Raw genomic sequence first — 15,248 nt, 5'->3', positions numbered from 1 at the left:
GGTAGAGAGGACAAAGCAGAGAGAGAGGGGGGGAGGTAGAGAGGATAAAGGACAGAGAGAAAGGTAGGTAGAAAGAGGACAGAGCAGAGACAGAGAGGGAGGTAGAGAGGAGAGAGAAAAGGAGGTAGAGAAAGAGACAGAGGGAGAGAGAGAGGTAAACAGGATAGAGGAGAGAGAGAGAAAGGTAGGTAGAGAGGACAAAGCAGAGAGAGAGAGGGGGAGGTAGAGAGAATAGAGGAGAGAAAGGGAGGTAGAGAAAGAAGACAGGAGAGAGAGGGAGGTAAACAGGATAGAGGAGAGAGAGAAAGGTAGGTAGAGAGAGGACAGAGCAGAGAGAGAGGGCAGTAGGTAAAGAAACAGGATAGAGGAGAAGAGAGAGAGAGAGGGAGAGAGAGAGGTAGAGAGAGGATAGAAGAGAAAGAGAATAGAGGAGAAAGAGGGGGGACAGAGAGGAGAGAAAGAAAAGAAGGTAGAGAGAGGATAGAACAGAGAGAGGGAGTCAGAGAAAGGATAGAACACAGAGAGAGAGGGAGGTGGAGAGAGGTAAAAGGAGAGAGAAAGGGAGGTAGAGAAAGGACAGAGGACAGAGAGAGAGGAAAAAAGAGGATAGAGGACAGAGGGAGGGAGGAAGAAAGGAGAGAAAGAGAGAGTGGGGAAGAGAGGATAGAGGAGAGAAAGAAAGGAAGGTAGAGAGATGATAGAGGAGAGAGAGGGGACAGAGGAGAGAAAGAAAGGAAGGTAGAGAGATGATAGAGGAGAGAAAGGGAGGTAGAGAGGATAGAGGAGAGAAAGAAATGAAGGTAGAGAGATGATAGAGGAGAGAGGGGGGTAGAGAGAGGATAGAGGAGAGAAAGAAAGGAAGGTAGAGAGATGATAGAGGAGAGAAAGGGAGGTAGAGAGGATAGAGGAGAGAAAGAAATGAAGGTAGAGAGATGATAGAGGAGAGAGGGGGTAGAGAGAGGATAGAGGAGAGAAAGAAAGGAAGGTAGAGAGAGGATAGAGGAGAGAGAGGGGGGTAGAGAGAGGATAGAGGAGAGAAAGAAAGGAAGGTAGAGAGATGATAGAGGAGAGAAAGAAAGGAAGGTAGAGAGATGATAGAGGAGAGAGAGGGGGTAGAGAGGATAGAGGAGAGAAAGAAAGGAAGGTAGAGAGATGATAGAGGAGAGAGAGGGGGGTAGAGAGAGGATAGAGGAGAGAAAGAAAGGAAGGTAGAGAGATGATCGAGGAGAGAGAGGGGGGTAGAGAAAGGATAGAGGAGAGAAAGAAAGGAAGGTAGAGAGATGATCGAGGAGAGAGAGGGGGGTAGAGAGAGGATAGAGGAGAGAAAGAAAGGAAGGTAGAGAGAGGATAGAGGAGAGAAAGAAAGGAAGGTAGAGAGATGATAGAGGAGAGAGAGGGAGGTAGAGAGAGGATAGAGGAGAGAGAGAAAGGAAGGTAGAGAGAGGAGAGAAAGAAAGGAAGGTAGAGAGAGGATAGAGGAGAGAGAGGGGGTAGAGAGAGGATAGAGGAGAGAAAGAAAGGAAGGTAGAGAGAGGATAGAGGAGAGAAAGAAAGGAAGGTAGAGAGAGGATAGAGGAGAGAAAGAAAGGAAGGTAGAGAGATGATAGAGGAGAGAGAGGGGGTAGAGAGAGGATAGAGGAGAGAAAGAAAGGAAGGTAGGGAGATGATCGAGGAGAGAGAGGGGGGTAGAGACAGGATAGAGGAGAGAAAGAAAGGAAGGTCGAGAGAGGATAGAGGAGAGAAAGAAAGGAAGGTAGAGAGAGGATAGAGGAGAGAAAGAAAGGAAGGTAGAGAGATGATAGAGGAGAGAGAGGGAGGTAGAGAGATGATAGAGGAGAGATAGGGGTAGAGAGAGGATAGATGAGAGAAAGAAAGGAAGGTAGAGAGATGATAGAGGAGAGATAGGGGTAGAGAGAGGATAGATGAGAGAAAGAGAGGAGAAATGGAGAGAGTGGGGAAGATTGAGAGAGGATAGAGTAGAGAGAGGATAGAGAGGGAGGTAAGAGAGTATAGAGGAGTGAGAGGGAGGTGGAGAGAGAAACATGCTGATTCTGCAGGCTGTGTGAAGTGGTGAGACTGTAAGTGTCCTGATGAAAGTGTAAGTGTGCATGTTAAGTAGCGGAGGAGGAGGGGAGAGAGGGGGATGAAGGGAAGGAGAGAGAAGAAAGATGAGTAAGCAGTGAGAATTAGAAAAGGAGACGACTGAAGAGGACTGAGACGGCATAAAGCAAACGATGGGGTGAATAATCTATTATCCAAATGTATTAAAGTCCCTGTTTATAGATTAAAGTATGTATAATACAGTATCAGAAACCGCATAATTACATCTATTAGAGATTAATTAACATCTCAGAAACAGAATCAACTCAAGTATTAATTAATATTATTAAATACAAGAAGGTTCTATAACCTATAACACGTTATCAGATAAACTAGGACTCTGTTGTCTCTCTGTCTGACTCTGTTGAGCTGCTAGTGAGCAATGAGGGGTTAAGGAGGAGAGAGAGCCCCTGCTGTGAAAAACTATTCATACCTCTCCACAAAAATGACCGTGCTGAGATAAAATGGACGACTGCAGCTTCTATATATCAAACAATCCAGTACAGATGACATAATAAACACACAGCATTTCGTTCAGTTACAGACTGTAGTCCATCTGTTTCTCTGCATACTTTGTTACCCTGTTCTTCAGTGGTCAGGACCCCCATGGACCCCCACAGAGCAGGTACTATTTGGGTGGTGGATCATTCTCAGCACTGCAGTAACACTGACGTGGTGGTGGTGTGTTAGTGTGTGTTGTGCTGGTCTGAGTGGATCAGACACAGCAGTGCTGCTGGAGTTTTTAAACACCTCAGTGTCACTGCTGGACTGAGAATAGTCCACCAACCAAAAATATCCAGACAACAGCGTCCTGTGGGCAGCGTCTTGTGACCACTGATGAAGGACTAGAGGATGACCAACACAAACTGTGCAGCGGCAGATGAGCTATCGTCTCTGACTTTACATCTACAAGGTGGACTGACAAGGTAGGAGTGTCTAAAAGAGTGGACAGTGAGTGGACACAGTGTTTAAAAACTCCAGCAGCACTGCTGTGTCTGATCAGCGCAACACAGTTTGCAAAATTTCTTCCCTCCTAGATATTCCACGGTAAACTGTGAGTGGTATTACTGAAAAGTGGAAGCTTTTAGGAACCACAGCAACTCAGCCACGAAGCGTCAGAGCACGTAAAGTTACAGAGCTAACTGTGAAGTTTGGTGGAGGAGGGATGATGATATGGGAGCTGTTTTTTCAGGGGTTGGTCTAGAACCCTTAGATCCAGTGAAGGGAAATCTTAATGCTTCAGCACCAAGACATTTTGGACAATCGTTTGCTTCCAACTTTGTGGGAACAGTTTGGGGAAGAACCTTTCCTGTTCCAGCATGACTGAGCCCCAGTGCACAAAGCAGCTCCATAAAGGCCTGACTGGGTGAGTTTGTTGTGGAAGAACTCGACTGACCCTCACAGAGCCCTGACCTCAACCCCATCCAACACCTTTGGGATAAACTAGAACAGAGATTGAGAGCCAGGCCCTCTCGTCCAACATCAGTGTCTGACCTCACAAATGCTCTTCTGGATGAATGGGCAGAAATTCCCACAGAGACTCTCCAAAATCTTGTAGAAGCTTCCCAGAAGAGTGGAAGCTGTTAGAGCTGTAAAGGGGGACCAACTCCATATTAATGCCTATGGATTTAGAATGGGATTCATAAAAGCTCCTGTAGGTGTGATGTGTAGGTGTCCCAATACTTTTGTCCATATATATCCATCAGTATTACTGAAGAAGACAACGCATAGTTGAACTAAGGGAGCTCCAAAAACAGGTGGAAATTGATTTTACAGCTACTGTGGAAGTAGGTTAAGACTTGCCAGTCTGGCTCATTAAAGAGGGAATAATGTGGTTTATGAAAGATTCTGGATATGTAACACACTGGAATAGTGTTTGTGTTTATTTAGACTGTGCAGTGTGAGATTTGGGTTTTCTAAAAAGGCTAAATCAGCTGAATTTGACTAAAGGAATCAGAATCAGAATGGACTGTAGAAGCGAATGCGGGGTGACGCTGTGTTGTGAAGTGAGGGTCGTGTGGAGCTCTGCAGAGCTGTTTACACTCTGACAGGGTGTTGATTGCTTTGTGCTGTGAGTGGAGCAGAGCAGATGCTCAGATCATCAAACCACACTTTTACCTTCTCTCTCTTTCTCAGAGCAGTCTACTTCTGCTCATCTGATCTCTAATATACTAGTATACTTAATCTCTCTCTCTCTCTCTCTCTCTAGAGCAGTCTTCTTCTGCTGATCTGATCTCTAATGTACTAGTATACTTAATATCTCTCTCTCTCTCTCTCTCTCTCACTCTCTCTCTCTCTAGAGCAGTCTACTTCTGCTGATCTGATCTCTAATGTACTAGTATACTTAATCTCTCTCTCTCTCTCTCTCTCTAGAGCAGTCTACTTCTACTGATCTGATCTCTAATGTACTAGTATACTTAATCTCTCTCTCTCTCTCTCTCTAGAGCAGTCAACTTCTACTGATCTGATCTCTAATGTACTAGTATACTTAATATCTCTCTCTCTCTCTAGAGCAGTCTTCTTCTGCTGATCTGATCTCTAATGTACTAGTATACTTAATCTCTCTCTCTCTCTCTCTCTCTCTCTCTCTAGAGCAGTCTACTTCTACTGATCTGATCTCTAATGTACTAGTATACTTAATCTCTCTCTCTCTCTCTAGAGCAGTCTACTTCTACTGATCTGATCTCTAATGTACTAGTATACTTAATCTCTCTCTCTCTCTCTCTCTCTCTCTCTCTAGAGCAGTCTACTTCTACTGATCTGATCTCTAATGTACTAGTATACTTAATCTCTCTCTCTCCCCCTTTTTTCTCTCTTCCACTCTCACCCCTCTTTTTCTGTCTCTCTCTCACTTTGTCTCTTTTTTCTCTCCCCCTCTCCTTGTCTCTTTTCCATCACTTTTTCTTCCCCGTTTTTTCTCTCCCATGTCCCTCTTTTCTCTTTCCTCTACCTTTTCCATCTCTTTTCCTTTCTCTCTCTCTTATCCCCCTCTCTTTTCTTTCTCTCCCATCTCCCTCTCTTTTGTCTCTTCTCCCGCCTATCTTTTCCCTCTCTCTTCCTTTCTTCTTTCTATTTCTCTCCCTCTTTTCTTTCTTTCTCATCTCCATCACTCCCCTCTTCTCCCCCTACCTTTCCCTCTCTCTTTCTTTCTTCTCACTTCCTCTCAATCTCTTCCCTGCTCTTTTTTCTTTCTCCCGCCTCTCCCTCTCTTTTGTCTCTTTTCTCCCCCTACCTTTTCCCTCCCCCTACCTTTTCCCTCTCTCTTCCTTTCTTCTTTCTCTTTCTCTCCCTCTCTTCACCCCTGTCTTTTCTTTCTCTCCCCTCTCCCGCTCGTTTCCCTTTTCTCCTCCTATCTTTCCAATTTCCCTCTTCCTTCCTCCTCCCTCTCTCTGCAGGTGCTGTGAGAGCGTCCAGTATATTCCCCATCCTCAGCGTGATCCTGCTCTTTATGGGTGGTCTCTGTATCGCTGCCAGCGAGTTTTACAAATCCCGCCACAACATCATCCTCAGCGCCGGGATTCTCTTCGTTTCTGCAGGTGAGTCACAGAGGCGTCTGAGAAAGGTCTGCCGCGTCCCCCTTTTCCAGTGGGCCAAAATAAACATCCTCATGGGGGATCAGTGGGCAGCCCTGAATTAAAGGAACACTCCATCATTTTTCAACCCAATCTCAATCTCTTATAGGATGTAGGGAGGTCAAAACATGTTGATGTGCACCACCGTTAGCTTAGCACTAACATCCTATTAGAAATCCTGGATTTTTCCCTTGTTATTAGCACTTCTTCCCCAAACTAAACATTCTAGTAGTGCAGTTCACCACTGCTTTTTGTTAAGCAGCTCGCTGCTGTTTCCTCTACCGTTTGCGCCGACACAGTAAAGAAGCAGCAGGTAAACATGTTTAAGAGGATCGTGGATTTAAAAATGTAATCAGTTTGGTGTTTTTAGAGTTTTAAATGTACATAAACTAGAACTCAGCTCATTAAAAAGCTTTGCTCCACATGTGAGAGACTTTTCACATTTTTCTTTGTTTACTTGCTGCATTTTCTTCTATATCCCTCTCAGTTTTCATTGGCTGTTGCAGGGATCCATTCAGATTGAGTCGTTGACCAATTTACACTAAACTACGCTCAGAGTCGGGTCAAAAAAATCAGACTTGTTTAACCTCTCATTGACCTGGGTATATTTTGGTTTGTCCATCTGAATTTACATGACCAAATCATAAGGCAAATTATTCAGGAACTGCATGAAATAAATGTAAATTTCTTTATTTTATTTATTTTTTGTAAAAGCTCCACTCAAATTAACAGAACGTGTGTTTTATGATCACACATATTGCTATACGCTTACAATTTACTGCTGAAAGCCAAAAATCTTAGACGCTCTTTGTTTTATTTTATAAAAATAATGTTTACAGAGCAGATCACTGAAGAGACGCCATCTGTTTATAGTTTTTAGCCCAGATTTGTGGAAAAATGGGTCAAAAAGCAGCACAAACTTTTTGTGTGTAATACGGCTCTATTAACCTGGACGTCCACTACTTTTAAAATCCTAACAGATTGCTAAAACAGAGAGCCTCAAACTTAATGTCCATCTTTAAGAGAATTTCCTGTAATTTCTGTCATGGTTTTAGCTACGAAAAGCACTCAAAATCCCAGATCTCCCCTTTTATCGCCTGATACAAACTAAAGGTGGGCAATATGACAAAAATATAATATTGCAATTGTTCAAGAAATTTTCAAGATACATGATATATCACAAAATTATTTTTTTAGACATCAAGTTACTTAAACTTTAAACTTTATGGAACTTAAAATTTACATATGCCCTATAGTCGATATAAGTTCTGCCGTAAAAAAAATCAGTTAAAATGGTTTGTCGATTTGATCGATGGGAGAACTTACAAATAACAAAATATGTCTCAGTTTGCATCGACAACCACTTCTGCAGGATAGATACACCCGTTTTCATCGATCGGAGATGGAAAAGATCGCAGACCTCTTGGCTGCAGATTTGCAACACAACACAGACAGTACTGGAGCCCCGAGTCCTACTTTGTGTCTGGCACTGAGATTTTCTGCTACAGGGTCATATTAAAACCTGGCTGGCGACTCTGTTTAAGTACAGAAGTCAACTGTGTGCAGAGAAACAAGAGCAGCTCCATCAGTGCTCAGGCTGTGTCTGACGCTGACCTCATTTTCATAGAATACAGAACACAGATTAATTATAAAATATAACTAACACAGCTAACATTACCTTTCTGTCATTCAGCAGATTCAAATAGCGATTTCATTGGCCGCAGATTCGCCAACACTACCGACTGTTCGGTGATAAAGTGCCGTTAAAGTATTGCGCATGAGAACCCTGTTACTGGGAGATGCAAATAAAAAAAGTGGCACTGCTGCTGCCGTTTGCGCTGACGCAGTAAAAAAAGCAGTGGGTAAACATGTTTAAATGAGGATCGTAGATTTAAAAATGTTATTTTTTAGAGTTTTAAATGTACGTAAACTCGATTGTGCCTTAAACTCAGCCAATTAAAAAGCTTCGCTCCACATGTGAGAGATTTTTTTTTCTTTGTTTTCTTGCTGCATTTTCTTTATCCCTCTTTTTTCATTGGCTGTTGCAGGAATCCGTTCAGGTTGAGTTGTTGACCAGTTTACACTACATTACGCTCAGAATCGGGTCGAAAAAAAAAAACGTTTAATAAACTCCGACTGGTCTGAAACGCAATCAGGAGGCCAAAAATCTGAGTCAGCGCCCCTTAAACACGACTCGATTCTCTCTCCAACTGTCGACCAGCACAGACTCGGTCAGTCTGAGAATCGGGGCTAAAATCAGGGTAAAAGTCGTGCAGCATTACCCTGGCTTAGGACACAGGGGTGGCCATGCTTTACACCACCAGAAAATGTACATACAGAACACCAAACCCACTGGGGAGGTCACCACTAACCACACACTTCAATTCAACACTCAATTAACTACCAGTGATTACAAAATACAGGACTGGAAACTGGATTCAAGGTCCAGATCTGAAGACCTCTGACTTAAACTAACAAACTATATCATAACAACATGACAAGTCCCTTTTCAGGAGGGCGCAGACATATCCTGAGCCCAGCCACGCCTCCAGAGTCTCTAGGGGCCAGCGCCAGCCAGTGGGAAGATGCTACAACACTGTCGCGTTGCCCAGGCCTGATACAAACAGAGCTAAACTGGACCGGACAGAAAGTGTCATCTTGCTATCTTGTTCGAGATGAAAGAAGTCTTGCTGTGATTCTGGAAGGCCAGTTATCGTTCTCAGCTCATATCGTGAACCTGACTCAGTCATTCAGGTTTCTCCTGTAAAAGATCCGGAGGATTCGACCCTCTCTCACTCGAGAGCCCACCCAGGTGCTCGTTCAGTCTCTTGTCACCTCAAGGCTTGACTACTGAAACTCGCTCTTGGCTGGTCTTCCTGTGCGGACTATCCAGCCTCTGCAACTCATCCAGAATGCAGCAGCACGGCTTCAATCTTCTTAAGTTCAGTCACGTCACTCCACTGCTGCGCTCCCTTCACTGGCTTCCTGTAGCTGCACGCATCAGATTAAAACTCTGATGTACGAGCCCCTCCCTACCTAATGGCAATGGTCAAAACTCGAACTGTACCTCGAGCCCTTTGAGCTTCAAGTACAGCTCGGCTTGACCTGCCATTCTTAAAGACACATGGAAGACAATCATCAAGACTTTTCTCTGTCCTGGAGCCCAGGTGGTGGAACAAACTCCCACTGGCTGTCCGAACAGCAGACTCTCTCGCGGTCTTCAAACACAGACTGAAGACCATCTCTTTCTACAGCACTTAAGCGAGCACTAATAAGTACTTACTTACTTAAATGTATTGTATTGCACTGCTGTTGTCTTACTGCTGTTTCCTTTCTCTAGGGGCTTTTGTTTCTAGCAATATCTGAGCTCAGGAGTAGCTTTTCCTCTATCCCAGGGGTGCACAACTCTGGTCGTGGAGGGCCGGAGTCCAGCACAGTTTGGTGATTTACCTGCTCAGACACACCAGATTACACTCATCTGTTAATGGCCAGGTTTAGTGGGTGTGTTTGAGTTGAGAAGCTACCAAACTGTGCTGGACTCCGGCCCTCCTGGAGCTGTGCACCCCTGCTCTAACCTACTTGTAACTAGCAAAGATACTTTCTGTGAGTCGACAACAAAGCACTTTTGTAAGTCGCTCTGGATAAGAGCGTCTGCTAAATGCTGTAAATGTAAATGTAGCAAAAATGCAAACTGGGGATTCAGAGCTGGAGACCACATTCACCACTAACTGGCTGCTGACTTGAAACTGTAAAGAAAGTGATTATTTGCTTGAACTTAAGCAGCTTCTCCATCTCTGGAGAAGTTACCTCACTGACCATCTCACACCACAGGACTCGTTTTGAGTTTAACGTTTTGTTTCCTAAAAATCAAAATATTTGGAAATATCCGAGGGCCTCTGATCAATTCAGAGCTTGATCACAGGGCTAAAGTGACTCATTTCTCTTCTTACACCAGATCATCTGTGCTGTCAGTTGATTGAGTTACAACCTGCAAAATCGCTTCAGATTGTAAAAACTTGTCAAAGAGGGCAAATCGGGATTAAAATCAGGCTAAAATCTGGTAGTGTTGGCCTTGCTTTATATCTACCCGAGACGGACTACTCTTTTCTCGCCCTCTCTCTCTCTCTCTGATCCTGTTGCTAGGCTAAGTGGGGCCTTTTGGGATTACACTCTAAAAATACGGTGTCCCTGACACACTTTGCCAATGATCCATCATCTTGGTTTCACTCTATCACAGACGACCGTTCGACCGTGTGACTGAGCACAGCATAGCGAGCCTCACAGGTCACACTGACCTCAGCTGACTCCTGCTGCCTGCGCAGCGCGATCTCCATTCGCTTCACACTCAGTACCACTCACAGTGGGGTCAGTAACTCGATACGACGGGTCAACCTGTGAAAATGGAAGCGTATTGAGTTTGAAGGAATGCTTCGCTCAAGAAATGAAAGTGTGGTCAACAGTAAGTTGAAGCTAGTGGCTATCACTTAGCATGGTCTGATTTGCATAAAGGTAAACAGCGGCATGCTAGAGGTCACTTAACACAACCAGTGGTCCCTTAACACGGGTCAGCAACATGCGGCTCAAGAGTCGCATGCGGCTCTTTTACTGTCCTGTTTTGGCTCCACAGCAGAATTAGATCTGTAGGTAAAAATAAAATAATCCTCCTTTACAGTAAAATAAAGCTCTGCTGATCGTTCAACACAGTTTAACAATAAATGGTCTTAAAAACTGCTAATTCACACTTTAACCCTGGAGATCAGTGCAGACTGCTGGTCACCATAGCCATGCAGACAACAGCCTTGCCTAGCTAGTAGCTGACGAAATGGCAAAGAGAGAGATTTAAGACGAACATTGATAAAAGAATGCAAGAAGCTATTTTAATTTTGTGGAAAAGTTTCCTGCCAGAGATGCAAAAAAAGCGGCTATAGCTGAGCTAAAGCTTAAAGCAGAGCAAAGTAAGTCTGTGTTTTTGTTTATATTATAGTTTTAGTCTATACTAGGACATTAGCACGCACTGAGACATATTTACAGCCAAGGTGGTAAAATGGACATAAAATGTTGTGGCTGCCAAGGCGAATTGACTTTTGTTGAAGGGACAAAATGGCTCTTCTTAACATTTGGGTTGCGACCCCTGCCTTCGCATAATCTTATATGAACAAAGCTAACAATAAAACTCGCCTGCATGTCCAATTAGATGTTTCTATATCTGTGTCTGTATCTTTGTGATGAACCAGCTCAGAAATCCAGTTTAAACACTTCCTGAATCTGTAGAGTCGCCCTTTCCATTCCATCTTATCACGAGATCATACAAGACTCACATCCGGAGTTATGAGCCTATGAAGAGGGGCTGAGATACATGTCATCTGCCTCTCACCATGTGGAACTGGTGGATTCGTGTGTCTGTGTACATTCTGTGTGAAACTGACCAATGGACACTCAGGAAATCACTACGGACTGACCATCACGCCAGAAACCCTTCACTCTTCATTCAGTCCACATCAGAGACTCATGTGAAAAGGCATACAGAGAGTTTACAGCTGCTGAAGTTGCTGCAGCGGTTTTGGAAAGTAGTGATGAAGCTAACGGAGGATTTTAATATGAAACATATGAGAATCATGTTATATGAAGAGCCTTTAAAGAGGAGGTTAAAGAGTCCTAGTACACTTTTCTATTTTGTCCCCTTTTCTTTTAGTGTGTGTAGCTTTTTGTGCATGTAAATGGTCTGCAAGGTCACAAAGATCATGCTAGAACAAGAAACTCTCCCACAGAAACCACTTTTCTCAGCTGCCTGAAACGCCTCGTTGGAATTCCAGCCCTTTACCTTTGTTACAAGATGATGCAATCTCGTAACACAGTCCTTACTGCCCGCCTACCAGCAAGCTCGGCCCCCTCACACAGCGCACAATGGCTACTGGAGGAGCAACAGTGTGTTCAGTGTTGTAGCCATGTGGAGACGCTGACCGGACTTTCAGGATCGACTCTGGATCAAACTGATACGGTAGAACTGACACCGCTGGAGGAACAGCCACAGCAGAGTTCACAGCTGCTCAGGACAGAAGGGTCTGTCTGCAGACTGCAAGACAGGGGCGGAACTGCTCTGGAGGTTGATTAGTCAGAACAGGGTGGGCGAGCTGACCAATCACTGAGCTCAAAGACACAGGAGCTCTAACAGAGCGTTTCAGACAGAGGATCAACAGAGATGTACAGTACGAGAAAATGTTTCTGGAGAACTGAAGCATGTAAATCTATTCTAGTAGAGCCCAAAAATAAAATTAGGAACACTGAAAATGAATATAATAGGTTACCTTCAAGAAGATATGCAAAAATTGAGAAAAAGCCCTCAGAGGGTCAATCACAAAACCAACCAGCCCTCTTGCTGGCCTGGCCAGTTAAAGTAATCTGATTTGCATAAAAGTACCCACATAATTGCTAACGGTTATTACTGAACATAGCTGGTTGTCACATCATCTAAACCTGTTTGCATACAACTTACCAGAACATGCAAGTGGTTACCACTCAGCAGGTTAGTGTATCACTAAGCAAGCAGTTGCTTACTCCAGGCACCATGACAGCGTAACAATCCTCCTTGTCAATCTCAACAAAGAAAATAGCTAATAAAAATTGTTCAAGTACACTTTTTTAAGTATAAGAGTTGCAGAGGATAGAACTAAACTAAAAACAGGAGAGAGACCAAATACAATCCTTTTGAGGTTGTACTGAGTCATCAGTAACCTCACTTACAACACTGGTACAAACCCATGCACATACACAACCCCCTTATACACAATATATGTCCAGTGTTCGTCAAAGTCCACAAAGTCCAAACCCAACAGAAAAGACCCCAAAATCTAACACACCACATGTCCTTAGCAATGCACTGCAACAAACAGGGAAGTACAGATCTTACCGGCAGTGCAGGCCTGCTTTCAGATTGCTCCCAAAACATCAGAGGACGTCCACCTTCCAGCTCCTCCATGCTCTTGTCTTGCTCCTTTGGGTTGATCCTCAGCCAAGAGCACAAGTTCCTGTGTAGAGTGTGTGGCTTTGGGATGTGCTGCCTCTTTTGTCCCCAAACACACCACACCTTCACTTCCACATGGCCAAACTTTTCTTTCTCCTCCCTCTTCCTGTTTCCAGTCACCTGTTCCAGTGACTCCTCCCCCCTTTACCAGCAGAGCTCCTAAAGGGCCTGTTCAGCTCTTTTAGTTCAGTTTATCTCAAATAACTTTGGTCCCCTGTATAACTTACGGCTAATACAGAATTCTGAAAAAAAATTTGTGTTGCCCCGTCCCAACTTTTTTGGAACGTGTTGCTGGCATCAAATTATAAATGAGCATATATTTCTCAAAAAACAACAAAATTTCTCAGTTTCAACATTTGATTTGTTGTCTTTGTACTATTTTCAATGAAATATGGGGTTTAAATGATTTGCACATCAATACATTTTGTTTTTATTTACTATTTGCACAGCGTTCCAAACTTTTTTGGAAATGGGGTTGTAAAACATAAAATGTGGCCTGTGCAAAAGTTATGGCACATTTCAAATTGCATGTTTTATTTTTATTCCAATATGTTAAAATTAGCAAATAAACAGAAGTTGTGCACGGTTCCCTGTACACTGTTAGAAATGAAGGTTCTGTTCAGGTACGTTTTTCGTTCATCAAGGTACAAACAGTGTAAATGTTCCCTCAAAGCTCCAACAGTGGTTTTAAGGTCTGATTGTGAACCTTAAATAAGTTTTTCCAGGTGAAAAGTTCGTATTTGTACCTTTTCATAACCGAATGTTTTAAAACAGAACAGTAAAATAAAAGCCTGGAGACGAGACGGGGTGTGTGGAGTCAGTACAGCTTAGAACATATCATTTCAGTGGATTATGGTTCAGTTATGTTCCCTGACTGAAGGTACTGAGATGGACCCTTGAGGGTGCCACCCCAGTGACAAGAGGGGAACTGCCCCATTGACAGTTTACTACCTTTTTCTGAGGTTGTAGAGGATGTGTTAACCTCTTTCTAAATCAACCAAATATGTAATGACCTGTGGTGTGCAGCTCAGCCAACGGTCAGTTTGGTCAAATGACACTGAAAGAGTTCCTTTTCCCCCTGCAGGCCTCAGTAACATCATCGGCATGATCGTGTACATATCAGCGAACGCGGGGGACCCCACCAAGAGCGACTCCAAGAAGAACAGCTACTCGTACGGATGGAGCTTCTACTTCGGCGCCTTGTCCTTCATCATGGCTGAGATGGTGGGGGTTCTGGCCGTCCACATGTTCATCGACCGGCACCGAGAGCTGCGGGCAGGGGCGCGGGCAGCGGATTACCTGCAGGGCTCGGCCATCACGCGAATCCCGAGCTATCCGTACCGCTACAGACGGCGCTCACGATCCTCCTCGCGCTCCACCGACCCCTCACACTCCCGGGACGCCTCGCCGGTGGGGCTGAAGGGCTTCGGGGCGCTTCCGTCCACCGAAATCTCCATGTACACACTGACCAGAGGGGGCGACACGCTAAAAGGCAGCCACGGGACCCCCACGGCCACCTACAACTCAGACAGGGACCACAACTTCCTGCAAGTCCACAACTGCATCCAGAAGGAGCTTAAAGACTCGTCCCACACCAACACAGCCAACCGGCGCACCACGCCTGTATGAGGAAGCGAGGAAGTGGAGAGCGTAAAGAGGGGACAGAGCCGAAAAAGCCCTAAGATATTACTGAATTTCATAAACGTTGAGTTCTCATATTCCTTGATTAATTAAGAAGAGCTGGGAAGATTTTCTTGGTTTATTTTCAAGGGTTTACATGTATGCATGATTTTATTTGCCATTTATCATCAGTGGAATGAGCGCGGCCTGTATGGGTTTGGAGAAAGTGGAAGGGGGGGCGTTTGGGAGGGCAGACAGACTCGGGGGAGGGGGTTATTTTACATCCTAGGGCAAGGGTGATTGAGGAGCTGTAGCTTATGGATGTGCTTCAGCACTGTTTTCAGCGTCTCCATGGGACGATGATAAGCTACAGCATCTCCTTTCTACTGTCGTTAACATATTGATTTGCTCATTTAGTTTTTTTTGCATAAGAAACTGTGAAATAGTTGCAGTAGGGGGTAAGGAATAGCCCAGTCTGCAAATAAAGATACTATATATATACACACATCACTGTTGTCAGAACAAAACCTCATATCTCCAAAATGGTAACTTTACAGGAGAAGGAAAAAACATACTTTACTTTTAATGTAAGTCAATGGAACCAGAATTTTTTCCGAGTCATTTTGGGCCGTTTCCTTTGGTCCATTCTTTATGGAATTTACACACAATGTAAAGGACCAAAATGGAGATACGAGGTTTTGTTTCGACAGCAGCAATATATATACAGTAATGTGCAAAAGTCAGAGACATTCATTTACCTAATTTCCAATTTTCAAATCAATCATTAAGTACAAGTTTTTTCCAAGAGATTTTTCTGAAAAAAAATGTTCAAAAATCAAATGTGGCTCCTAACAACCACCTGGAAGAGCTGGTAGACCCCAAAACTGCCCCCATCAGATAAACAGCACTTAAAGCTTTCATCTCTGAGAGAGAGG

At 44.0% G+C, this 15,248-nt stretch overlaps 1 protein-coding gene across 1 annotated transcript in view; it reads left to right on the top strand.

The window, feature by feature from the left end:
- The window catches only part of cacng2a (calcium channel, voltage-dependent, gamma subunit 2a), a 119,871-nt gene extending 105,114 nt beyond the window's left edge, over positions 1–14,757 (top strand). Inside the window, exons 3-4 of the mRNA XM_036590354.1 lie at positions 5,496–5,636; positions 13,778–14,757. Coding sequence (XP_036446247.1) covers positions 5,496–5,636; positions 13,778–14,322 — 686 coding nt within the window. The 3' untranslated portion in view covers positions 14,323–14,757. The remainder of the gene's footprint in view (positions 1–5,495; positions 5,637–13,777) is intronic.
- Positions 14,758–15,248: the final 491 nt, after the last annotated feature.

Source organism: Colossoma macropomum, unplaced genomic scaffold (assembly GCF_904425465.1).
Source record: "Colossoma macropomum unplaced genomic scaffold, Colossoma_macropomum, whole genome shotgun sequence".
Taxonomy (NCBI): domain Eukaryota; kingdom Metazoa; phylum Chordata; class Actinopteri; order Characiformes; family Serrasalmidae; genus Colossoma; species Colossoma macropomum.
The sequence above is the reverse complement of the archived record's forward strand: the minus strand, read 5'-3'. Positions and strand labels throughout refer to the sequence as shown.